This window comes from Mchenga conophoros, linkage group LG18 (genome assembly GCF_057382185.1).
Source record: "Mchenga conophoros isolate Kocher_MC1m ecotype Shallow Benthic linkage group LG18, M_conophoros_male_GT1.1, whole genome shotgun sequence".
Lineage (NCBI taxonomy): Eukaryota > Metazoa > Chordata > Actinopteri > Cichliformes > Cichlidae > Mchenga > Mchenga conophoros.
The window spans coordinates 14,549,970-14,576,781 of NC_140543.1; the positions used below are offsets into that span (position 1 = coordinate 14,549,970).

A 26,812-nucleotide genomic window follows, 5' to 3' on the forward strand; every position below is an offset into this window, starting at 1 on the left:
GGCCAAAGAAGGAATCATGCTGCCTTCACTTGCTCAGATTAGACTCGAACATCGGCAAATCCCAACTTCAAACGCCAATCCGACCTCCAGTTTGAGAGGCAGCATAATATAAATATCCATTCTTATCCAGTGTTACTATATATATATAATAGCGCGGTTTGTTTGTGTGTGTATACTATAATGAGGATTGAAGACGCTTATGTTATAATAATAATAATAATTATTATTATTATTAATCTGACCATTATTTTTCTGAATGTTTGGCCTTTGTTTCTTTAAAAATGCGATATCACCAAATTGCTTCTTCTAATTGTCAAACTGTACGAAACCCAAAGAATTTTAGCTTGCTCACAGAAGTACAGCAAATAACCACACCGAGGATAACTTCAAAGTAATTACTTTTGTCTGTCAGTGAACTACTCATGTGTAACGGATATCTTACTCCGTGGTATATTTTGTACTGCAACAAGATAAAGAGTCTTTTAATCTGAATAATTCAATTATTTGGTCATTAAAAAAGACAAATCAAACTTTTATCTAGCCCACGCCTGGTCATGTCGACGTTTTGTTATTTCCGATAGAACTTGAAGGTATCATTGTGTCCTATTGAACGGTTTTCCCGTGTGCCCAATATGGCCGACATCCCTGTAAAGGAGAAAGCCCACCATCTGCCCGGACAGCTAAAGCGTTTTCAGTTATGCTCTCCAACAATCTCCATTCATTCTTTTTCTTTTTTTTAAGATGTATTATTTGGCCATAAAAATAAAGCGCAGTCGCGTCGTGGTGTTCACCTCTGAACTTTGTTCATATTGCGCAGGCATTTAGCGCCATCTGGGTTTTACAAACGGTTAAAAGAGGTGTGTTCACGCAGATACTTGAGTTAACAATAGGTGTAAAAGACTGCGTGTTTCAGCGAGGCTGTCTGCGAAGCACAGACTGGAAAATCATAGTGTGTAAAACACTTATTAAAATATTCATTGTTTCCATAAGATTTCTAAACTTACACAGAGGCGGTAGTTTAAAAAAAGTCATATTTAAAATAATTTCAAAATATTTAATGAGAAAAGGAAGGAGAGCGGGAGGCTAATGTTGGGCTTTCATCTTGAACACCTAACCAAAAGCTGACTACAGACACAGCGGGAGTGTGTCTGTAAAGGGATGAAACAATTTTCAAGTGATTTGCTGACCCCTACTGACTCTAACTACACAGTGCGCAGGCGCCACAGCATGTCCCCCAGATGCTTTTTTCCTAGAAAGTGGCTCCGTCTGCAAAACACTTCGGATGCATACGAGCAAGGATTCTCAGAGTTTGCACGGTCACTGTTTGTCATCATGCAATGATTTCCACTGCTCGATATCTACATTTTGTTTTTTTCATCGGTCAGATTTAATATTATATTTTATTATCGGTTAGCCTTTAAAGTTAAATAATTCAATTCCATTTAATTCAATTTGATCTATATAGCATCAAATCACGACAACGGTCATTTCAAAGCACGTTATATTTTAAGGTAAAGACCTTACAGCAATACAGAGAAAACTCCACTACCCACCAATCAGACCCCCCCCCCCCCCCCCCCCCCCCCCCCCAAATGGAGCAAGCGCTTAGCGACAGTGGGAGGGAAAAACTCCCTTTTAACAGGGAGAAAGCTCGGGCAGAACCAGGTTCCGAAAGGGGCAGCCATCTGTCGTCACCAGCTGTGGGTGAGGGGACAGACAGGACAAAAAAGAACAATATTTACAGTAAACATCCATGCTCAGATTAAATATCATGCGAACCAGTTATTGGGGTGGAAATAAACACAACTGTTGCTCAAACACGTTGGTTAAATTCCATTCAGGGCAGCGGATGTGCAATTAATTTTCCCTAAGGGTCACATAAGAAACTGGGACTGTGGAGGAGGGCTGCAGCAATAAGCTACACTCAGTTCTGCTCAGTCTTAATTTGATCTCTTTATGAGCTTATTGGTGGTGCCCTCCATTAATTGCTGACCTCCTGATTCAGGGGTATCAGCCAATGGGCCGTGCATGGCTTGCAAGGAGATGCAAGATTAATAGCATTTCAAAATGTCCTTAAGAAAGCCTTCCTCTTATTTTTGTAATAAGGTCATTATATGGGGGAGTAGCATTTGCACTAGTGGCAGCTATAGTCCAAATAACCTGATTAGGAAGTTTGAAGCTGTTGTGGAGAGGCCACTGAGCAATATACCATTATCCATCATAGATAATCCTGACCACCCCACCTCACCCTTCTTCTTCTTCTTTTGATTATTATTATTATTATTATTATTATTATTATTATTATTATTATTATTATTATTATTATTATTATTATTATTATAGCAGTAGTATTGTAGTAGTAGTTCAGTACTGCCCCAATTCCAAAAAAGGTGGATATTGTGAATAAAACGAGAATGCAATCATTTGCAAATCATTTGCAAATCTCATATACCTATATTTTATTGACCATAGAAAACTGAGCTGAGATGTTTTACTACTTCATGATAAATATTAGCTCATTTTTATTTCATGGCAGAAACACTATTTAAAACAGTTGGGACAGGGCAACAAAAAGTGGAACTAAAAAGAAACACGTGGAGCAACATTTTGCTACTAATTAGGTTGATTTACAAGAGGTTGGCAGTATGATCGGATATGAGCCGTGATTGGACAGGAAACGTGACCGGGTATAAAAAGAACCTCTTAGAAACAGAGTTTCTCAGAAGAAAGGACAGATGGAAGATCACCAGTTTTCAACAAAACTGTGTCTACAAATTGTGGAGCAATTTCAAGATAATGTTCTTCAATGTAAAAATTTGAAGATTGTGAATATCTATATATCTACAACAAATAACATAATCAAAACATGAGAATTTGAAGAAATCTCTGTGTGCAAGGGGTTGAGAATCAATACTAAATACCTGTTATTTTCAGAGAGACATAAAACCTTTTGGGATTGGGTTAGGAAGGTAATCTAGTGCAAGAATCTATGAAATCAAACAAGCAAAGCTACCTGTGACCCCTTGTGAGTGAGGGAGCAGTCGAAAGTAGCATTTCTATGCAAAAAAGAAGCCGTATGCCGATGAAAATTAGCCTAAATCTGGCATATTTACATGATGAATTTAAGTTCTCATGTTAATTAATAGACATGATCTCTTTAAATAAACATAAACATAAGCTTGTGCTACCGTCTTGTCCTTTGGACCAAAGCTAATTTAAAATGGACTGAGGCAAAAGTGGAAATCTGTTCTGTGTTCAGATGAACTGAAATGTAAAATTTGAACCTGTGTCTCTGATAGTATGGGGGTCCATTGTAATTGGCAGCTTTCACAGCTGGAAAGACCAGATGTGTGCTGCACATCAATGCTGAAAGGTATATGCAACTTTTAGAGCAACATGTGCATCCAGATTACATGTTTTCCAGGGAAAGCCTTCAGTAAGAGAATGCTAAACCTGGCTCTATTAGAAAAGAATCCCGTGGAGACCCTTTCACCAACCGAAGAAATTAATGAAACAAATATGACAAAGACTGTTGAGTAACTAGAATCCTATAGCAGACAAGAATGGAACATTTCTCTCCCCAAAGACCAGCAACTGGTCTCCTCAGTTCACACTTGTCTACAGACTTTAAAAAAAAAAGAAAAAAAGAAGACATGTTGCCATAGGGTGGTCTGTTTTCTATGGTCTTTTGCAAAATATGGCTTTTGAGATCACGGAATCATTGAATTCGGTTTTATTTACATTTGATAAAGCACATAAACGGTTATTATTACTGCATTGTATTATGTAATAGATAAACATGGACTGAAGGGAAATCTGAATTTGGGCACTTTAAATCTTCCACGGATAACAAATCGGACAGAAATCTGTAGAAAAGCTGTTGAACACATATCCCTTTTCCTTATCTATGATCTCTCTGTGGTGTTGTGTGTTTCTGATTCTGATGGCCGATGTTTAGCAACTCACAGAGGTTCCAGCTCGAAAAAAAGAGTACTTCAATTATGGGTCAGCCATATAGGGAAACTGGCCTTTATGAGCCTTCACTAAACTGTAGGTGCAGTGACATTCAAAGCCACGCTGGAGTAGCTCCATTTTACGCGTCTGTGTTTTAAATGCAAAATAACCCTCTCAGTTGTAATGTCATGCCGAAATCACACGAATTTTAAATGAAGCTCTCAGTTAAGCTGTTTCACTAACAAGGTGACACTTTATGAAGAGGAATTACTGGTGTGAGGATTTGCTCCACTTCTCCCTTCTTTCTTTCCTTCTGTGTGCTTCTGTGATGATGACTAAACTTCGGTAGACTGGCTCAGCGTGTTTGTCCTCTGTCCTCATGATGGCGCCGTTTGCTCAGGCTACGGAGCTGCATGCTACCTGCTGTACCCGGCCTAATATTAGCAGTCTGCTCCAGTTGAAACGCATGGGCTTTAAGTTGTTGTCTTCATATGAATCAAGGAGAGGTTCTAGATAGCCCCCCTCCCGCAGTGACTGGCTCTTTTCGTCATATTGCGTCAGCGTAAACAAAACGCTGACGTGAATGTCTCCGTCTCCCCTCTTTGGCAAACTCTTCAATTGGTTGGTGAGCTATATATCTGATTCAGTGGGGGTGCATAGTTAAACCTAAGCGTCTCCTGACCTCTCCATTTGGCGAATATTACCAGTCCCCACGAAAAATATTCACGTTTGCTAGACCGGCCTCCGAACCTCCAAGATGAAAAGTCTCATGTATGGAGTAAAAAAGAATGCCAAGTTTTGCTCCAATCATCTGACTGCGGCATTAGAACAAACAATAAAGAGAAAATTGCTCAGAAGCTGCAGATACAGAGAGGTTCGACTTACTCTCCACGAGCTCGAAATTAGACGTCACCAGTCCACTATGGGTGGAGAGGATTAGGCCTTCTTCTTGGTTATTTGACACATGTTCTATATAAAAAGCATTGCATCGTCGTTTTTCGTTTAAACACATCAATCAGCAGATTGTAATGACATAGATAATTTGAGAACAATGCTGGGAAAACGTGAATCGTTTATTCGGCCACGCAGACTCTCCGAACCAGCATCCTGCGTCACCAGCCGTTGTTCAAATCCGATTATGTGCCTCGTTTATTTCAACAATCCAGAGGTTAGGTTTAGACCTTAGCGTTCTCATTGCACGGCCATTAAAGCCACCCCTCGACATCCAGTGAGCAATTATTGTAAACGATTAGAACAAAAAGAAAAGTGAATATAAAGTCTGAAAGCCGCAATTTGAGACGAGTCGTTTCAGCACTGGACAGCTCCCGACTCCCCAGGGGCCTTGGACTTGGTCATCGGAAGCCTGATCACCCTCCATCAAAACCATCAAGTCATTTGAAACCACCAGCACCACTTCCCAGATCAGAGATAATCACTAAAGCGTAATTAACCTATTGGTGACGTGAAAGTTTTATTTATTTATTTTATATTTTAAAAAAAGAAGAAAAAAAAACAAGAAAAGCAGTAGTGGTTAAGGCGTTGACGAACTGATCTGTATTGGGCGTCACATCAAAACTTGATGATTTCATGTATGCATTCACAAGCGTCTCTCTCTCTTTCTCTCTCTCTCTCTTTTTTTTTTTTTAAAAAAAGAAGAAAGTTTGAAAGTAAACTTCCATCTTCGGAGGGAGGTGGGGGTGAGTCTGACGGATGCATCGATGAGGAAGGAACTGTACTATTATATTCCGGGAGGAAGACTTGATGACGTCTATAGCATCCTTAATGTGACTTATTGGAGGGAGGTGGAGGACGAGGAGGAGGAGGAGAAGGAGGGGGGCAAGGCTTGCGATACATGGATAAAAATCCAAGGCAATCACAGCACAGGACAAAAGTTTAGAGCAACGATATGTAGACGCACAGACAGCGCGCTCTCCCACCGAGTTTTTGTTTGGCTTTGCGACCGGTTGAGTCCTATTAATTGGGTATAAAAGTGAGATAGGCAGCACTGAGGGGAACATAAGGAGACGACGGAGGCGCTTCAGCCAGGGAAGAAGTGCCGTGAGAAAGATACCGTCTCTCTCTTTCTTTCTCTCTCACTCTCACACACACGCAGACACGCACTGCCACAACCGCGCCCGGTTCACAACCTACAGCACAGCCTCCTCTCTGCGTTCCTGCTATAGGTATGTGCTTTATCTGCGGACTGTCTTACAACTCGGAGAAATTTATGCTCCAGAGCGAGATAAAGTAATGGAAATTTTTCCCTTTTTGTGAACTGCGTGGAGATCTGCAATTTTTTAGCTACTTTGACGCTGAACATAGAGGATTTGGTGTCATTACCGCAGTGTAACTTTTACAAGATGAGGTGAATAAAACACAAAATATCCAGTTTTTTCTTCCCACCCCTCGTTTTTAATGATCCTTTTTTGGTATAAGCCAGTGGACGCTATCTTTATCCAGTTAATTCAAACAGGTTCATGTTCGAACCAGCTTTTTAGTTTTATTAGTGGTGATAAAGTAGCACCGCCTTGTGATTTTGATACAACAAAGGTAACTGCTCTGTTTAATGTTGTGTCTGTTTCTCATTTCCTAACAGCATGGCCAGTTCGAGTAAAGCGACTTTAATCTTGCTCATCTACGGGATCTTTATGCACTACAGCGTCTTCTGCACACCTCTTGGACTAAGTTACCCCAAGATTAGGTAGGTTTCTGGTTTCTGGGTTGTTATCGTTGTCCTTTATGTTCTATTTGAAATGCTCCTCAGCAACACGTTTCATTTAATGTTGCTGTTACGTTTGCTGCAATCAACGAAAAAGAGGTTTGTTCACTTTATTTCAAATAAATGCGCGCAATTGCGCAGAAACTCCGCGCGCAAGTTTTAGAATCTCCCAGTTAAGCATGATAACAGAAGGACATGCAGGCTTTTAAACAATCAAATGCAAGGCTGGTGTGGAAAATGAGTATGGAAATTGCACAGGAGTATCTGTCCGGTGGGACGGTTCACGGAACTCCCCTTATTAAAAATGAGAATGCAGTCGATGCAATGGATAGCCCTCGGGATGACGGTGGACTGGCGTCACCAAGGAGAGGCGAGGCAAAACGAATAGGGGAGCTTTATCCATTTAAGATTTAGTCTTCTTCTTCTTTTTTTCCTTCTTCGGGAAAAGCATATCCATTATTTGGGCGTGGTTCTCGTTGATCAAATTATAAATAAATAAATACATAAAAAAGGTATTTTCTGAATTCTTTTTAATATTTTTGAGCTCCACGCCTACACTAAATGTGATCATTTTCACACCCATTGTTTCGAGTTTTAAATAATTAATAAGGTTGGAGCCGGCAGCATCAAGTGGAATATATATATATTAAAAAAACCCGATTTCTTCCAGAAAGAAAAACATATTCAAAGAAAGAAAACAATACAGCAGGACGCATTTAATAAAATTCAAGTCATTATTTTCGCCAAATTTAAATTATTCGTTTTCTGGCTTATTTTTCTTTATTTATTTACTCTAAAAAGCCTCTTTCCCCCGTTTTTACCCTTTTTCATTGCATTTAACCGCCCGCTGTTTTTAAAGGCAGATGCAGACATTTGGCATCCTTTCACTCCTGCGTCCACACGTGTGCATTGATCAAAATTGTGATGAATGTTCTTTCTTTATGCAGACTTGAAAACGACGCATTCGATGAGGACGGGAATTCGTTATCCGACATGGGTTTTGATAGTGATCAGATTGCTATACGAAGCCCGCCATCCTTAAACGACGACGCATACACCCTATACTACCCACAGGAGAAGAGGTAAATGCGCCTTCGTTTCACAGCCAAAGCCTTGGGCTGGATTCCAATTTAATGACTTTGTTGCTGTTTGCTATAATGTTTGCTTGCTTTATTTTTCCCAGAGTTTCTCATGTTATTTGTCCTGTCTTATTTTCATACCGAGTAGCCTAAAATGTTGATTCCCTGCAGTTGATAATCAAGATTAAAAAAAAAGAAAAAAAAGAAGGTCGGCAGATTCGTAAAGGATAGCCTTTAATCTCTTTCTTTCTTTCTTTCTTTCTTTCTTTCTTTCTTTCTTTCTTTCTTTCTTTCTTTCTTTCTTTCTTTCTTTCTTTCTTTCTTTCTTTCTTATTTATTTATTGCACTTGACGTGATATTGGACATGCGAGTGGGCGGGAACATTTTAGGCTACTTTTGATCATTTTGTCCGCGCTTTTTAATCTATTTTTTTATTTTGTTTTAATTTATTTATTTTTATTTTAGTCACTGACGATCTATGTGTTTTGGCGTTTTATCATCTCAGACCAGAAAGGCATGCTGAGGAAGAATTAGATAGAGCCTTGAGGGAGATCCTGGGTCAGTTAACAGCGAGACATTATCTGCATTCTCTGATGACAATTCGTGCAGGGTAAGGGCATTTCTTATTAGCGTTCACCTGCAGTCATCATTTTTATTTTATTTTTTTTATGTTTCTGCGCTGCTCAAGTTCAGGCTGCTGTGTCACTGTCTGTCATTTTACTTGCGTGTGTGGTTTATTTCTTCTTCTTAAAAAAATGCTACCCCTCTATATAACGTCTGGACATTTTCATTCCACCGTTTTGCTCCTATTTTGATGTGGCGTGACATTGCATCCACGATTTATGTTCTTTAAGAATAACATACTGAAATACAGCGCTATTTGTAGCCCTTGTCTTACCTATCAATTGATTTTGCTTTTACAAACATTAATGGGTGGTGGTGGGAAAAAAAGCAAGCGTCAGAATATGTAATGGGATGTAAATTAATATTTGATAACCTTTCCAAAACGCTTAAATCACCAAATCTTTCCTCACATATATATATATTTTAACGTAAAAAACAAAAAAACAAAAATAAAAATAAAAAAAATAAAATAAAGGCCCATAAATGCATTATTAATGACTACTGGCCAGATGAAGAGATGATCAAAGTTGAAATGCCACATCAAAAAGAGCACAAACCAGTCAAGACCTCGCAGCTTTAACTAATGTCACTGTTGTTTTATTTATCTTCTGTATTTTTTCAGTGACGACAACAGCATGGAGGAAGAATCAGAGCCCTTATCCAAAAGACACTCAGATGGGATCTTCACTGACAGCTACAGTCGCTATAGAAAGCAGATGGCCGTGCAGAAATACCTGGCAGCGGTTCTGGGTAGAAGGTACAGACAGAGAGTTAGGAACAAAGGACGCCGGCTTGCCTATTTGTAGCGCTGTTAAGGCGCTCAAACTGCCCTCCTGTGTATATACATCCAGTCGTTAAATCGAAGTCATTCAGATATATCTGACCAACCAGTGGATTGCGCCTGTGTTCTTTCAACATGTATTTATGTATGAAGTAAAGCCATTAAAATGAATATTTTAATAATAATATCGTTTTTTTTCTTTTTGTACAAAAGCACTTGATACCGCACAGTTATACTTTGTGGACCAATATTTTATTTTCATGTTTACGATGTTGAAAACAAAACAAAATGATAAAAAAAGAAGAAGAAGAAGAAACCAGTAAAAAAAGAGATAATTGTGCACCTTCAACATTATGCGCTTGAAATCTTTAAAAGTCATCTACATATGCAGAAAATAAATAGATTTTAAAAAGACAATCAAAGTATTGAATGTTATACTTATTTTTGTAACCAACGTTCTATTTTTTTAGTGTTGTTTGTTTTCCAAACAGGCCCAAAGAAGCAGTGAGCATGCTATGTGAGGCATATCCGGCTTATCCTAAATGATAGATGTTGCCCTTGTCCACGCTTCTCCACGCTCCCTTAATGGGAGCTCTGTGGGTTTGTATAGCTTGCTGCCCCTCCAAGGGGAATTCAGACGGCTTTTGTTCCACAGCCTCTCATTTGATGGTTAACCGATTGACTTACACATTCAGTCAATGTAAGTGCTGGTAAAAATTCAACCTTCTTTCCAATTTCATTGCAGGCTTTTGCAAGGGCACTGATGCCTTTACTAAATCGAAAGGAAGCACTCGAGTTGCTGTTAACAGTATGCAGAAAACACTGCTTGCTCACTCGCCTCGAGAGTCATTTACAGTGGGAGATAAATTATGCTCGATACGACTGTCTAAGGAATGTTTCACATATGTGTATTGTGTACAGTATAAAAATTACACAGAGCACATAGTCATCTCAGTGTTGTCTCTGTTCAGTCAACAGGATTAAATGGAGAAGAGAAAGGAAAAAAAATGCTTAAACTGTTGATTGTATTTTGGCAGAGCTCCGAAATATTTAGAAAAGACTCAGAAGGAGCAGAAAGTGATGCAGTTTGACAAAAGAGGAGGAGAGGGAAGGTAGCGTCTGAGTTGGGGTTAGAGATACTGGACTCTTATTTCTGATTTAATGGTGCATGTGAAAACTGACACCGTGCTAATTTTCCCTTACAAACTGCATGCGATTGTGCTTTTGTTGCTGTGTAGGAGATGAGCTGTGCTAAGCCTCTTTCAGCCCCACCCCCCCCTTTCAGATGTTTTGTGACAGAAATGTGAAGAAAGAGGGCTAGAAGTGATAGAAACTGGTACTGCACTGACTTGTTGATTTTATTTTTACCTGTCCTGCTGCTGTCATTGTGGATATCATAGAACAAGACACTGGACCCCCCTCACCTCCCTTATATGCTGATTGCCTTTGTCTTGGTTGTAGTAGTAGTTCAAGTTTTTTTGCTTCTAGATTGCCATGCCAAGTTTCTGGTTTGATGTTAATGCTCTAGTTTCACTGTAAAGCTGATCTGTGTTAGAGTATGTGAGGAAGCAGGTGAAGAGTGTTAGCTGATAAAGAGATGTGTGTGTGGAGTCGAAGAAAAGGCAGTGGAAAAAGAGACGGTGTGTGTTTGTGTGTGTGTGTGTGAAAGAGAGAGCGCGAGAGAGGAAAGGCAAGCAAAGTAGCCTGTTGCATAAGACACAGGTTACAGCACCCACGAGCCAGAGGAGGTTTGTCGCACGTCAATACAGAACCAAACAAACAAACAAAACAAGTGATGGCACCACTGCCTCTGCTCACCTGTTGAAGTGAGATCAGGGTCAATGAGTCTGATAAAAAAAAATGTCAGACGTTGAATTCCCTTCACTTTGGTTTCATAAGAAGGTTTAAGAGTATGTGAGTCAAGGTGGATCAGACCAGCAGAACAGAGGTGTATGAAATTCAGCCCTCCAGCAGAGGGATATTCCCTATGACTTTTATTAGAGAGATATCTCATGTATTTATTCAACATTATGCAAATGCAGCTTTATGCACCCCTGCAATCTAATCAGTGGCCTGTGTTCCCCCATAGAAACTATCAACACACTCCTTCTTCAATTTGGCTCCATCGTACAGGCTTTGCGTGAGTGCGTATGTGCATATTGCGTTTATCTGTGAGCGTGTGTGCATTTAATGTTTGTTTGTGTGGACGAGTGACTGAACATGCATGCGGAGGTGGAAACAGCTTTTGGCTTTTGGTGCCTTGCTTCGACGTGAGAAAAACATAAAAAATACAAAAAAAAAAAAATACTAAAAAGAATATTCACCACAAGTGACAGATGGCAATTTTAGTGGCCCTACAATGCTGCAGTCCATTAGCTTACATTAAAACTTCCTTTTCCTCTGTTTAATCGCTCGGCTTAGTCTGCCCCAAGAGTAGTAGAATTAGGCTTTCTTTTAAAGCATGGCAATGATTTGTTGAGTATAAAGTATATTAAAAAAGTGAATAGAATGTGTATGTTGGTGAAGCAGGCGATGTATGTGTGTGTGTCTGACTGTTTGTGTGTGTGTGTGTGTGCATGGGGTGTTCAGTGTCTGTGAGAACAGTAGACAATGACCAGTGTTCCTTGCTGTTGATTATGACGTGTTGTCGATTATTTTGGGTCAGTAATTTATCAATGAGAAAATATCCCCTACATATTAGAACTTTGTGCATCACTATCTAGATTTAAAAGGGTTTGAGAATATAATAGAGATGTTGTTCAGATCATAGAAAATGCCTGTTGTTGATATTTCTGAAAGCGCCGAACGCCTTACTTCAATGTTTAATCTCTTATCTATCTGAAAACAATGTGTTTTAAAAGTGAACCTTAGTACAAGTGACATCGTTATACACACAGGAGTCCTTATATGGGGTTTTACGTTTGTCATTGTTATGAAAGTGTTGTAAGATTTGTATGAATAAATTTTTGTAAACAACAACATTTTCTAATCAATGTCTAATCTTTGAAATACATCACTTTGTTTTTCGAGGAGACGTGTCTTTTGAACAAAGAAAGTGCAGCGGAGCCACAGTTACATCACACACGCTGACTAGAATATATATTTTGTTTGCAGTTTACTGCCCGCATATGAATGTTGAGCTTACATGAAGAACCACCTATTTCCATGAGCACAAATCTCCTCCTGTAACAAACATAAAGTTGCACAGCAGAAAATAAAGCAGCAAATGCATTGTGTGAAGTTGGTCTAACTTTTAAAAGACACGTTTGCAATGCGTTAAAAGGGAAATCACAGATGTGTTTTTGCATTTCAAGTTGAGGAAATAAATAAATGAACCTGCAATTCAAACTGAAGAACCATCAAACATCTCTGAGGAGCTCATCAAGAGAAGCTACGGCTGAGCTGCAGAGCCCCACACAGGGCTTCTCTCCTCCTGGACTGCCTTGTGTTTCTCCTCACTCCATCCTTGGCCTTGGTAGTGCAGCTGTGTCCTGTGGGAGACGAGGAGGATGGGTGTGGCAAAGGATTATGTGTGTGATCTGATACTCATAAGCCAGCAGGAGTATGTGTGTGTGTGTGTGTGTATGTGTCTGTGAGTGCACATGCACCAGAGCTCAACTAACCCAATCAGAGATATGTTGCATGGCAACGGTCCACAAAGGGACACGGTTATGTATACGCATGTGTCAAGTGTGTTTGTATGTGTGGAAAAAAGGAGCGAGACAAAGACGGAGACTGTGTGCATTTGTGTGCATGTCTGAGTGTTTTGGGCTATTTGTGTGCACTGCACAGGCAGACCTTGAGCGGGCTCTGCATTGGAATGGGGTTCTGCATCACACCTTACAGTTTTTGTGCACACGCTGCCTGTTGAACAGAAGAAACAGATGCACAGTGTGTGTCTATCAGAGACACAGTAATAACACCAACAGCTACTGCCACAGAGGAGCACAGGTATTAAATATGATTAATGAAATTCAACAAAGTGAGTTAGCCATGAGAAACTGCCACACACTCATTCGACGTGCATCTCTGTTTCTTCCCTGAAGACACCAATTCATGGGAGTTGCCCTGTTGCTAAGAAAAGGCTGACAGATTGTTGGTTGTCAGGGGCCTTTTTTTTGTGCTAAACCTACCTGTGTGATATAAATGCTGTCTCCGGTCTTTATTTATACCCTCTCTACCCCTTTGCTCTTCTGCTGTCAAAGTGAAAAGCAGCTTCGGTCCACCTGACAAGCAGAGACTGCAAGACTTGTTCTGTATGGAGCAAATGAGGCAGGTGAAACGAACAAAAAAATGTATTCAAAAATAAATTGGATTTGATATTCACCCCCACAAGTGGATATTGAGACAAATGCATCAATTTGTTTGCACAGCTTCCACATAAGGGGCCACCCTTGACCAATTTGTACATACTGTAATGTACATTAATGCCTGAATCCATAAAAGATGGCTCCTCCCTCTTCATAGTGCCGCATCATCTCTCCTCTCTGCACTCTACGTCTTAAATCTGTATTAGCATCTTTGAGCGATTCCACAACTGATTTTTTCGCAGGAGTTGTCTCTCTGGGTTGTCTGTGAAGGTTCTCAGTCTCTCTGGGTTTTTTGTTTTGTTTCGTTCTCTTGGGGGAAAATGGAAAGAGCTCCTAAATTTAGAGTCTAACTCCCTCAATAAACAGTTTGGAATCAAACACGGCTTTTAATAATCAGCTCTCTGCCTCCAGACACGTCTTAATCACGTATGGAGTGTTAGAGGGGGAAGGAGAGGTTTTGTTCAGGGCTTTTTCAGTGGGGATACCCACACCTCTCCCAGTCCCGCATGGCCACACCCATCTTTCTTTGTCACCATGTTTTGATGAGCATGTGAAGCCAGAAGTGTGTATGTGTGTGTGAATGAGCACTACTGCTCTATTGTGTGTATGATTAACATTTCCTTCCCTTCACAATACTTTTGTGTGTGTGTGTGTGTGTGTGTGTGTGTGTGTGTTTGTGTGTTTATTTATCTCAAGTGCAAACACTGCCCCCTCCTTCTTCCATAACATCTCTCTTGCATGTCAGGGTTAGGAGTACAAGAAAGGCCCAGACACCGCAGTGATGCAATCACCATCCCACCCACTCCACCCCCTCGCATTTTACCCCATGAATCATTCAGTGGTCAGGTTTGAGCGGGGTGGGGGGTGGTGGGGGGGCAGTCTAGTCATGCCTGCTATGAAACTCTTGATTGTGGCAGCCACGAATCCCTCAATCCTCCTCTCCCTTAAATCCCTTCTTGTGGCGGGCTCTGTCACATCTACCATTGAGCAGGCGGCACACTGTGGTGAACATCAACCCCTCTGGGAGCAACGTGTTAGAGAGAGAGAGACAGCAAAGACAGGGAGGGAGAAAATAGGAGATGTGGGCGAGGGTTTGCAGACATGGACCACTGATCAAGAGTTGCTTCTGGCTTAGAGGGAAACACTTTACCTGTGCTGCTTGAGTAATCATGGGTGACCAGAACTATCCATCATTTATGATGAGGCTATTTGGCCTGGAAAGAAAATCACCTCAACCATCATTTTCTCAGCTACTTTACTAAATGTACACGTCTCCAAGCTAAGCTTGAACATGAGTGCACCTTGAAAAAACAACAACCCGACTTTACAAAAATAAGCTCAAAATATCACGTGTAGTGGTTATTCCAACAGTCTTTGGACGTAGGTCAACTGAAGTTTCGTCTTGGATGTGAAGCCCATGAAACGTCTTCACAAACTTGAAGAAGTCCAATTGATTTCTATTTTTCAAGGTCTTAAGAGGTTACATTGTTGCTGATGACTACTAATAAACTGACTAAAGAATGGTGCATTTAGCAATACGCCTGCTATAAACAAAAAGAAAAGAATTAAAAGTCATGAATAAAAATTACACATTCTAACCTATTTAGAGAACAGAGAGCACATCTGTGAAAAAATGAATCATCTCTAGACACCTTGAGGCTAGCACGAAAGGCTAGAAAAACAAGATATTATAAACTTATACAGCTTCTATGCTAGCAAACAGTTGCCTATTTGCATATCCTGTAGATATGCAGCAGATCTCAGATGTGTAGTTATGTCTCCATCCACCTCTCCAAATGTAGTTCAGACCCTTTCAGCTTCTGATTTTTTCTTTCTTTTTTTGTTTTCTTTCTTTGTTTGTCTACATCTTTGTCTTAAGCGCTCTGGTTGCCCATTCCTCTGAAAAACATCTTGCTTTTGTGGCAAGGCTGATGTTGCTGCACTCGAACTAAAAATCTGAACAATAAGCAGTAAAACTTTAAAACCCTCTACGGAGCGGCAGGAAACGGATGAACCGTCTGTACAAGTATGTCCTTTCATATCACACAGTAATTTGATCCAGTCAATATAAACATGTTGACTGGAGCAGTTCTGAAGAAGAAATCAAACAGCCATATCAAGTCTTCCATTTGTAGATGCTTCAGGTGTTATAAAGCTGGGCGTTTATTATGCTTGGGTCTACATAGATGTGGATTTACTTAATAAGACAAAGCATTTGCCAGAAGGTCTGGGACTGTGCAGACAATAATCTTGTCTGTGGAGGCCAATACATACACCCATTGATCTAAGTGTAGGCTCAAACATAATAAATAGAAAATAATGAATAGTTTGCAAATTGGACCCTCAGTTAAAGACTATTTGCACACTGTCTCTCACATGCGAGTCCAACATGCCAGTGAAAACCCTAATTTGTTAACACACATTTTAATAGGCCTATTCCCAGAACCCCCTATATTCCCGTTAGTCGCTGCTATTTAACTGTAAAAAAAATTCCCCAAACCCCATGGCTCTGCGTTGTTCAACATCAAACAATTTTCTTTAAAGCTGTCTGATCCCAGCTTGGTTCTCCAAAAGACTTGATCTGAGAGCTGTTTTGTCCCATGTGCTTCTCAACATTTCTGCTGGTAGCAGTGGTAGTGGCAGGGTGGGTTGCATTTCAACTTCCTGGGGAGTGGGAGCGGTACTGGGACGTTTTGTTATGCTAATACGTCAAACTCAAAGAACATTTTTGGCTCTTGAAGAGAAGAAACAGGGTCACGAACGACAATATCTAAACCTTACGCACGCAGACCTTAAAGGTTCAGCGGGATGCAAACAAACCAGCATCTTGCAGCCTGACCGTCTTTTTCGCCTTCAATTTTTCTTGCAGCTCGTACATTCGCTGTGCCCATTCTGGTTTAGGGCGAGGCTGTGCAAACACTGAATAATGTATCACTGCTGGTGAAGTTAGGTGCAAAGACTCAGTGTGAGATTTGCGAGAAGAAATATGTTCATGCTCTTTTAATTATCCTCCCCATCTCTTTCACCTGCCTCTAAAATGAAGGAGGAAGACAGCCTATTACTCCTTCCCCCTACAGACACCCACTGCTGCACCCCTTTCCACATCATTCACCCTCACGTCTCTAAAGTTGTGAGAGATTTCCTGAATGAGATGAGTGTTAATGAATGAAGAACAGTGGAGAGCAGAGAGAGACGCTTGTCAGGCTCAGGCTTCATGGGTTATGTGCTCATGAGAGTCAAATTTTCACGCTGACACGCAGCTTGTGGTTATGTTATCTTTCTTCTTTCCTTTTAATGAACGCAATATGAGCGTGTGTGTCTGTGAGGGTTGGGAAATGCTTTAATAAATAGGCAAAATATTTGAGGAGACTGTAGAATACAGACAGATGGAACAGTACTGCTTTTGAATGCATGACTCCTGACAAAAACAAGTTTTGTGGACAAAGAAAACAACAAATGTTTGAAGAAAAAGTTGCTGGAGAAAAGAGAAATTGCAAAGTCCCCTTTCTCCAGTTTACATCACAAAAGATTCAAGAAACCTGTGTTATTTCAACATCTTTTGATTATAATAGGAAGAGTTTCCTTTTCTGCCTTTCTAAAATGCATCTTCTCCTTTTCTTCCAGTCTTACAAACTTCTCATGCTTCCAAGGGTTCACATATAGAGATCCTAGAGATTGCTTTACCCCAATCCTCACACGCACACCAAAAAGGTAAGTGTTCGCTTTGAGCAAAGCAGGCTTTTCCCATCTTTTTCACACATATTCAAAACAAAAGGAAATGCCTGTCACAGAGAAACACACAACTCTTTGGGAATTGTCTGTGGCAGCTCTATAAAAAGTGAAGCTGTGTTATAAGGAGAGAAGTGTAAGTGGGAAACATAGGGAGGCGAGGCAACCAACCAGGTTCTTCATTCACACCTGTGAACAGCATCCTGTGCTCCCCGGGGTAAAGCATCCAAATCGTGTAGTAGAAAAACAGACTGTGCTTGCGCATCCCACCATTTCTCGCTTCTTCTTTTTTTTTTCCTCTTCCGTTTGTTGGAAGGGTTGCCCTCCTACGCAGCTCTTCCCATCAGGGAACATTTGTTACAATGATTGACACACTGCTGAAACATTAATGTTCCTAAGGCAGATATCCATGTCATTTGCATTTCATACTTTGTTACACAATCGCAGACCTACAAACGACAACAATGCCTGTTCCGATATTTAAAAACTGTTACTGTGGTGGCAAGGTTTGGCAACACTGTCTACAGCAGCACGGATAACTTGATAGCTGGACTGATGACATTAGACAGTGGGCCAAATTTTTAAACACAGCCTGAACTTTTTTAGATGAGCGGACTTTAAGTAGTCTTCAGGAATAGTTCTTCAGGCTTCTTGAAGGACACTCAAAGCTCTTCTTTGGATCTTGGCTGCCTTTTGGTCCATTCTCTGTAAAGATAATTCCACACTGCTTCAATAATGTTGAGGTCTGGGCTCTGGGGAGGCCAATCCATGCCTGATAGTGCCGCATTGTGTGTTTTTCTATCCAGTTATGGTTCTACTGCATTGGCAGTGTGTTTGGGATCATTGTCATGCTGAAAAATTAAGCTGTTGCCTATTACAAGGTTTCCAGATGGTATTGTGTGTGACTCAAAAATGACCGTACTTTTCTGCAATTATAATGCCATCTATCTGACAAGATCTCCAACACCACTGGCTGAAATGCTGCCCAAATCATGACAGAACCTGTTTCTCTCCCTTACATATTGATGAACATATACACTAAAAATGACAAATTTGTGTCCATTAGACCTGTTCCATTTGATTTTAACACGAGTTCTTGGGTAGTATGGCATAACTCAGCCTTTTCTCCTTGAAGAATGGCTTCTTGAAGCATGAATCTACTATATGGCCAGATATAGTTGGATAATTCTTTTTGTAGATTCAGCTAAAGAAAGTGTCCTGTTCAAAAAAAATACAAATTAAAATGAGTTCTTTGCTAAGCTCTCTGCTGTGTGCATCCATAGATTGACAGATCACTGCATTACTTTTGCATTACTCCATAAAATGACCTGAGACTACAGTCCCACACAACAAAATGAATCCCTATCCTGATGAGGACACACACAACTTATGAACGTATGAACACAAAACTAACAACACAAAGCAAAGTTAAAAACAGATTTCCAAGCATCACCAAAGTAGTTATACAGTACAAACATGTACAGGTGGAAAAATTAGGCTATAGTCCCGCAAGCCTTACTGCTCACTCTCATTGCTTTCACTATCCACTGAAGTAGAGGCTGTGGCTGCTGGGCTGGGGTCAGCATACAGCTTTAACATCACTTCGCTATGCAGATGCTTGCAGAGAGCTGAAGTTGTGTATCAGCTGTTGCAGTTGTTTTTGTCCTGGACACAGTTTGCATTTCACCATTGTAATCTTCTTCTTTTGTGCAATAAAAATAAAAGTGACGTCTGTATCTCCACTCCTAAGAAGCTGTGGACTTCTCCACCATTTCCACAAACTGTTGTTAAACCCAACACGGGTTCATTCTGTAAGTTTGGTGCCATATTTATGCTTGAAGGATTCATTGGTTAGTGTTAACTGGCTTAACAGACAAACAACTGTTCCTCTGAAAATGGTCAGGTACTGTCAAGGTACCTGGGTTGTTGACCTAGTGTTTTCAGTATGGACACTGTTTAGTTTCCTATGTATGTTTCCTGCTTTATTGTGATAACCTGTTGTTTATATGCATTATGTTTAGTTTTACTTCCTCTGTTCCATTAGTTAGATTCATTCCAGCTGTGTTCTCAGCTGTTTCCAATTCTCATTTACCAGTCCAGTTTCTATCAACTCCTTGTGTGTGTTTCCTGTCATTTCTGTTCAGTCAACAAACACTCCTTGGAGGCAAAACACTAAGAAATGAGGTGTGCACAGTATTGCACATGGATGCCAATCTTATCTTATTATACCTGCTTTGGTTTCATGTTAAATTTATGATGGTTAGTTTGCTGCAGTTGGTGCAACTTGTTAAATTTTACAATAATGCCAAAGTTAGCTGGCTGAGAAAATTTGTTGTTTGTTCGAGCAGTAGTGGTGACTTATTTCTGGAACTTTCCCCCAAAACTTTTTTAATGGAAACAGGGAACACTGACATTGGAGCATTTCCACCTGGTGAAACTTAATCTAAAGGAAGACTGACATTGAATCTTAATGCTGCCTCTGGCTTGGAATGAACTGCAGAATTTCCAAGGTAAATCTTTTCAGATTTTCTGCTGAAAACACAAAGTCTTTTGTCTTCTCTGACAGAATATAAGAAGTTGTATCAACAGCTTTTCAGTTCACTTCAGTTTAGGTTTATTTATATTGTGCAAATCACAACAACAGTCGCCTCAGGGCACTTTACAGAGTAAAGATATTATAGTATTCTTAAAGAAACCTGGAAAATCAAGCCACGCCCTATGAACAAGAGCTTTGTGATGGTGCAAAGGAAATATTCCCATTCAACAGAAAGAAACCTCCAGCAGAGCCAGGTTGAAGGAGGGGCAGTCATATGGGGGAAAGAGAAAAGGAATAAAGAGAGAATAGACAGACAGGACAAAACACCGAATAAGAGAGAGAAAAGCCAAAAATCTAATGACACACTGCTGTGGTAAATTAACATGTGTGAAATGAAAAGAGATGAGACTTGGTGCAAAATAATAACAATGTAAAAGGTTTGGAAAATTGTCCAGCTGCCTGCTCCAAACTCAAATCAATGGAAAGCAGCATTTTTGACATGGAATCATTCTTCCTTAACATGTCGCAGATATTTTTGTCTCTTCAGACATGGTCACTGAGGCACTGTGTTAATTTCATCCCTTCTGTTATTTGTAGTTGCAGTAGGACAGCTCATGCCTGTTTGTTTGGAGGTTTGGCAGCTGCTGCAAGTCCAGTGACATCATCATGCTGGCACAGTGATTACTGAGAAATGCAGTGAAAACAACATGGCAATGACTGCTAAGCACCAAAGACGTCTCCAAATACAAACAAACAGACTGCAGATAATCACTTAGAAATAATTTCATTGACTGGTCTTAAGAAGAGTGGAAACATAAGACACAAAGATGAAATAAAGGCATTTTCAGGTTTTCTTTCACCGCAAAAAATAAGTAGCCGGATTAAACTTGGGTCAGGGCTGCTTAAGTCCACCAATAATCGACCGAGTCAAGGTCAACAACCCAGTCAGTCCTGCATAAGCCCTGTGTGGATTGGTCAAATATTTCTCAGCAATGATCACACCACGCTTTCAGATGCTTTTCTTCCAGTGAGAGCTTGTGAGTGTTTATTTCATGTGAAAATGATGCTATTTGTGCTTGATGAAAATGGAAAATCAGCATCAATATTTAGTGAAGCCATTCAGCAAATATTAGATGCTCACCAAACCTTGGAGGTTAACATCACAGTTTTCAACAAAGTTGGAAAAATCAGGTAAAAAAAAACAACTTAAAAATGAGAAGCTACATAATGACCGGATCTACGATGGTACATCTTTGTCCAAATTAAGTGTTGAACAGATTCAAATAATCACACACATTTTGCTAGTGTATGATATACTTAAATGACTGTGTGATAAGTGTTAAATGACAACAGCTAAAACAATAAAGTCTTCCGAAACAGGAAAATAATGTAAAAAAACAAAAATAAAACAGTAAACAAAGGCTATTGTTACGTGTCTGCAGGCTGCATGTTTTCTTTCCCTCCCCTTTTGTTTGCCATTCCCTTAGGTCGCAGACTGCAGGCTGATGTCAATCTGGGCACGTCCAATTAATTAGAGGAGGGAGGCCCTGATTGGACAAACCAGGAGTGAAGCCCTTGATAAGGAGACTCACCTGTGGCTGGGCGCGGCTCTCTTCCCTCCTTGAATTGTTTGACACATGTGTGATGGTTTCCTGCTGTCTTTCTTTTGTTTGATGATTGTGGTGGGAGTAAAGTGGACTAGGTGAGTTTGGGGACCCCATACACTTACTCACGTAGAGTCTTTGTGTTAGAAACACTAGGTAAGTAGGTTGGTGCCACCCATGTAATTTTGAGCTTGTTTTAAGTTGAGGTTTGGGTCTATCTCTCCTGTTTGTTGCTTTTCTAGGATAGTAGCTCAGCTCAGCTAAGTTTTGGTTTTGTCTTTTTGGTGGGTTTTTTTTTTTTTTTTGGCACAACCTAACTGTCCCTTTTCCCCCCACATTTGTTGTTTGAGTCTGGGTTGTTTATTTTGTGAGAGCGCTGCCATTAAACCTTTTTTCATAACACCTGTACTGAGTTTCCGGAGTTGTTGTGTTATCCCCTCCTGCCCTCGGGGAGACGTAACACTATAAATATTGAAAATGAGGCAGTAAAATGTTTAAATCTCTTAATGACCCATTAGCTTCCCAATTTTAAGGTTTTCCCACGGTGTGAAGCAATGAGTGTAATCAACCGCTGCTTTACAAATGTGGTGTTTAGATGGTTTAGATACATAATATCTCAAACCGGAGATACTTGCAGCTGTCTTTTATTATTAGTATACACTTAAATAATATTTTTCTTTATTATTATTACAGTGTATAGAAATACTGCGGAACCAGAGTGAATCTGTTAACTCATTCCAGATCAATTTAAGGTTCCTTTGTTCATCTATAGTAAGAAATCAAATCACGAGGATGCCTTTGCATCTGTGACTACAAGCTGAGTTCAGACTGTTTTGAAATACCTCATTCTAAATGAGCAGATACTGGACACAATCATGGATTACTGAACACAAAATTTATGTAGTATATTACAGCAAAGCAAACATATATTCAGACTTTAGACCCCATTTATAACCATGTATAGGCATAACCACATGTCTATATATGTTTTATATGTGTATACAAATAAATAATCAATATAATATCATCAGTTTTGTTTTAACTCTCCACAACTGGGATCAGTGAAGTCGCTAAAATCAAGGCTCTATTACAGTACCCATCTATTTTCAGAAACCATTATAATTCAGTGTTCAGTGAGCTACAGAAAAACAACGCAGCTTAATGAGTTTATTTTTAGAGGCTGTGTTTTGAATATTTATGAATTTCTTTAAAGAATGAAAAAGTTGCTTTTATAATCAAAAAAGGATTTTTTTTTTTTTTTTATAAAAAAAGAATGACATTTTATGCAGTTCTTTAAAAAGTCTATCCTGTGCCGATTCTTCCTACATCATTAGTTAATGATACACCGAAGGGCACATGCTCATGACATCACATCTGTGATTAAGCTTTTTGTGCCAACCCCCCCGGGCAGCTGATTGCACAGTAAACAGACACGTACTGAGAAACAGCTGTCACTCACTCGAGTCTCAGAGGTGTCCATCACAAAGGCTCGCAGATCTAGAATTCTCACCATCTGCTGCTGTTTTGCTGGACGTGCAGTGCAGGCCCAGATCACTTCCACTGTTTGGTGTAGGAGGAATCGTCACTGACCGACGGCAGCTTGCAAGCATGTTCGGAGCCATATGGGGAAAGATTGACTAGCGCATGTTTCACAAGGCAAAATCATTATTGTTTGACTCACAGTTTCAAATTTCGCACCCTCCCGGACACACGCCATCTAGCTGCTCGTTTAGGACATTAATTTACAGCTTATAATCACCATAGAGGCCAGGACATAAATACTCGACTCAGCACCCAGTGTCACATGACTGTCTGTCATAAATAAATTACTTTATTCACACAAATGTACGACCAGATAACTTCGTTAAGGACAGCCCATGCAAAGAGGCAGATAGAAACTGGAAGTGCTGCACAGGAGGACTTGGTAGCCATGACAATAAAAATTAAATATTTAACTTCAAGTAGATGCTCGTTCATTTAACTAGAAGTTTATCATAGAAGCCAAAAAAAAAAAAACTTTCTTGAAGTGCAATCTGCAACCCACTGTGCATGCTCATTAACGTTTCTGACTCAGCTTAAACACCCAAATTTGCACTAGAAACAAAAACAAAATATCTCAATTTACACTGAAGTTCTGCAGCTATAAAATGCTAATGTTTTTAAAATACTTTTGCTCTCTAATTTCTCCACATGCCAAACACTGTCCTGATTATTATTATTAATGATTATGATTAAGTAAGGATTATATGACTACAGTTAGGCAAACGTGGCCTAATCATTAGGTAATGCTGTTCAAACAGCACCACAGGACATAAATTTCAGTGTTATGCAAAAAAGAAAGATAAGAAAAAAGAAAGTTAGACAAAAAAAAGTCTAAGTTCGTGGTTTTTAGGCAGATTTATTGAAAAACAGCAACAACAAAAAAACAACCTTTGAGCACTAATGCTAAACATTTAAAACTAATGTTTCCTAAGTGGCTAAACTTCAGTCTGCATAATTCTGAGGCAAGCTGACTCTGCAGGCGCAAGAGTCTTTCAGAGGTAAACTTTATTACAATCAAAACCACCGTCTCTTCAGTCAGTGCATGGCCAGACAGGAAAAGGGAAAACAAAATGCAGCGCTCAGACAAAATGCCTAAGGTTTAAAGCGGGGAGGGAGCGAGAGAGAGCGTATCGATCTTTGGTCCCAACTGCTTCCTCTGTCAGCAAAATTCTATTTCTAGATCCAGCATATCTCATGAAGCCAATCAGACCCTGATTTGCGCTGAATGGCACTATATTACCTTGTTGTTCCTCAATTTGCAGTGATCTATTTATATACGAGCTTGCTAAACTAGACTGTCATTTAAGCTAAATTTAGGTGAGACGGAGAGACTGACAGAGGCAAAACTCCTTGTCATACTGTTGTGAAGCTTGCACTGCATCCCAGTTAATTGCCTCATCCCATGAGTAAATTCCCACTCCGAGCGGTGCTATCAACCCGTGCGACACATTACCTAGCTAGCATGAATGAAACCCGAAGGTAGTGAGCAATCCCCCTTCCTCGTGTCAGCAGACGTTCATGAACAGTGTGGTAATGCAGAAACTCGAAGTCTACACGGAGACTGCTTTTGCAAACAAAACTGCAAAAGTGTCAGAATCTTCCCCGCAAAAGGAGGGATGTGGAGATTTTTTCCTATCAAGCTGCATTGGAGACTCTTGTGGGGCTTGTGAGCGGTGCCAGTGACAGGAAAGTCTCCTGAGAGGAAGGGTCTCATGTTCATGATCTCAAGCACTTGGATGTCGCACTTGGTGACAATATAATGTGGAGAGCAAAACTAACAAAGTCCTGCTTTACTGCTTTAACAAAGATGCTCTAACTGAACACAGCTGACATCGAGCAGAGTATTTATTTATTTTATTACTTAGCCAGAAAAAAAAGCCTCTGGAGAAATGTTTGGAGCAATCAATGAATTCCGATTAAATCAACAACTGCAACGGTGGGGCTGTTGTAGATGAGAGGCATCTGTGGGTGATGCAGCATGATTCATGACGATCTCAAGAGTCATTCATCCGCTATCAGCCAGTCATCTTCCCAAACCTCTGGGTCAGCCCCGTAATAAATATAGATGTTGACACACAGATTCTACCAGTCACGGGAGCAGACAATCCATGTTGTGGGTGGACTGAATCTGGCCCCATGTCCACACCTGACACCCTCCAATTATACGTGACAGATGCTTGGCGTGTGCACACGCACATTAATACTCTACAGCATGGAATGAAATCTCCATATCTGACACTGCCCCCCACCTCCTCCACTTCTCCTTTTGTTCTCTGGGTGTATGTGACCAGATGTGGCCCTACTACAAATTTAATAAAGGGTGCTGCACTGCTACTGTGTGTGTCTGGCTGCAGTGTGTGATAGACTTTGACACTTTTTTAAGTGTATAAGCCATATTGTTGTTGTAGCATGCATGTAGGTGTATGGATATGTGCGCCTGGTGTCTGTTACACATGTAAATACTGATCCTATGGATGGGTTTTACCAAACCACCTTATTAGCAGGCTCCATGTGTCAGTGGTTAATCCCCTGGTCCCTCAGGGGATGCCCCCTCCCTCTTTTCCTCCTCCTCCTGTCACCCCCTCATCACCACCTCCACAGATGGGTCCTTTTATTTCCCCACAGAATACTAATGATGGCAAAGAAGGATTCCAAAGGGGCTGGTGTCCCCCCCCCCTTAATGCCAGCAGCGGGGAAGAATGGCAAGCAGTGGATGAGGGAGGGGAGAGGGAGGGTCCTACAAGCAAACAGACAACAGCTAATACAAACAAAGATGGATGTTTAAGTGCTTTCCTTTGAATGAATGAAGTGTTTCTATGTCAGCCCTGTCTTTAAGAAGATGTGTCTATATATTTTCTGATGAAGAAAATGAGTAAATGCTGATACTTTAGATGTCAGTTTCCCAAATGTTCTGACTGTATGTAGTACTGAGCTAAAATCTGGTTTCAAACCTGATTTCTTTATGTTTCGCTTCAAAGGAGCCAGACTTAAACCATTCCTGTAACTAACATGTGAACAGTTCCTGGTGTGAGTCTGTGAGGAGAGAAAAATACCTCTGAGGTTGACTCAAGACTTTTGCACAGTACTCTATGTTTGCAGTGTAAACATGCAGAACATCTGGCTAAAACTTGGTTAACAAGCAAGTTCAGAAAATGTCATTCCTATTAATTAACCTAAGTGTACAACAACGCAGAATCAGGAAACGTTCTTCCCCCAATAAGAATAAATTAGTAAAGGTTCAGCAACTCAGCGAATACTGTTTATTACAGACACATACACAGAATCAGGAGGGAAATTAATGTGCTGTAACAAAACTGTGGATATTACAAAGTTACTTATATTGCAGGTAGCCATATGGTGGCAAAGTATAGCTCATATACTCAAACAAGGGATGAAGGCAACAGCAGGCTGAAATGAAAAAAAAAAAATAATAGAAGAAGTGACACTAGAGTTTCTAATTATAGACGAACATTACTGAGTGTTTCAGTGATGTGACAGTGGATTCTAAACATAGCCCTGGAGTAAATCACTTTGTCTCTGAGGCTGGTAGAGGAGAGGAGAAGGAGGGTTAGCGTTAGAGAGGACGACAGAGAGATTTTAAACTGCTTAGGTGTCCCACTGCCAAATTGATTGCTACTGAATCCCAGTTGGACAAAACGGTTTTCACGACTGGTATAGCATCCAACACCGCAAGCAAAATTAAAGACAAGCTGTTTCATAAGGACATAAAAGAAACAAACAAAAAAATCAAGTTACTTGGGCTGCTAGATCTCCAGCTGGCAGGACTGCAAACAGCTGCATGAAGCTTTTGTCAAATTTGGACCAATTGTGTGGTCGGCAAAAATAACGTGAGCTTATCTTCCTCCACCACAAATATTTAGTTTGGACAGGTAAAAAGAAAATGATGATCAAACCTTTTCTTTCCTTCTCCACG

General features: G+C 40.2%; 1 protein-coding gene and 1 long non-coding RNA gene across 3 annotated transcripts; both read left to right on the forward strand.

Moving 5' to 3' along the window:
* The first annotated feature begins 6,148 nt into the window (after positions 1-6,148).
* On the forward strand, positions 6,149-12,136 carry adcyap1b (adenylate cyclase activating polypeptide 1b). 2 transcript variants are annotated; one of them, XM_085253751.1, is made up of 5 exons: positions 6,149-6,319; positions 6,551-6,655; positions 7,621-7,755; positions 8,258-8,362; positions 8,999-12,136. In XM_085253751.1, exons 1-5 carry the CDS (start codon positions 6,315-6,317, stop codon positions 9,180-9,182), a joined length of 534 nt encoding a protein of 177 aa, XP_085109877.1. In that variant the 5' UTR covers positions 6,149-6,314; the 3' UTR covers positions 9,183-12,136. The 2 variants fall into 2 exon arrangements, with proteins under 2 accessions (XP_085109877.1, XP_085109878.1); XM_085253752.1 differs by lacking the exon at positions 8,258-8,362 and having other exon boundaries at positions 6,152-6,319.
* Positions 12,137-19,354: 7,218 nt separating this feature from the next.
* Positions 19,355-20,447, forward strand: LOC146553411 (uncharacterized). The gene is made up of 3 exons (XR_014889389.1): positions 19,355-19,455; positions 19,598-19,706; positions 20,330-20,447. It is a non-coding gene; the product is annotated as an uncharacterized LOC146553411 (long non-coding RNA).
* Positions 20,448-26,812: the final 6,365 nt, after the last annotated feature.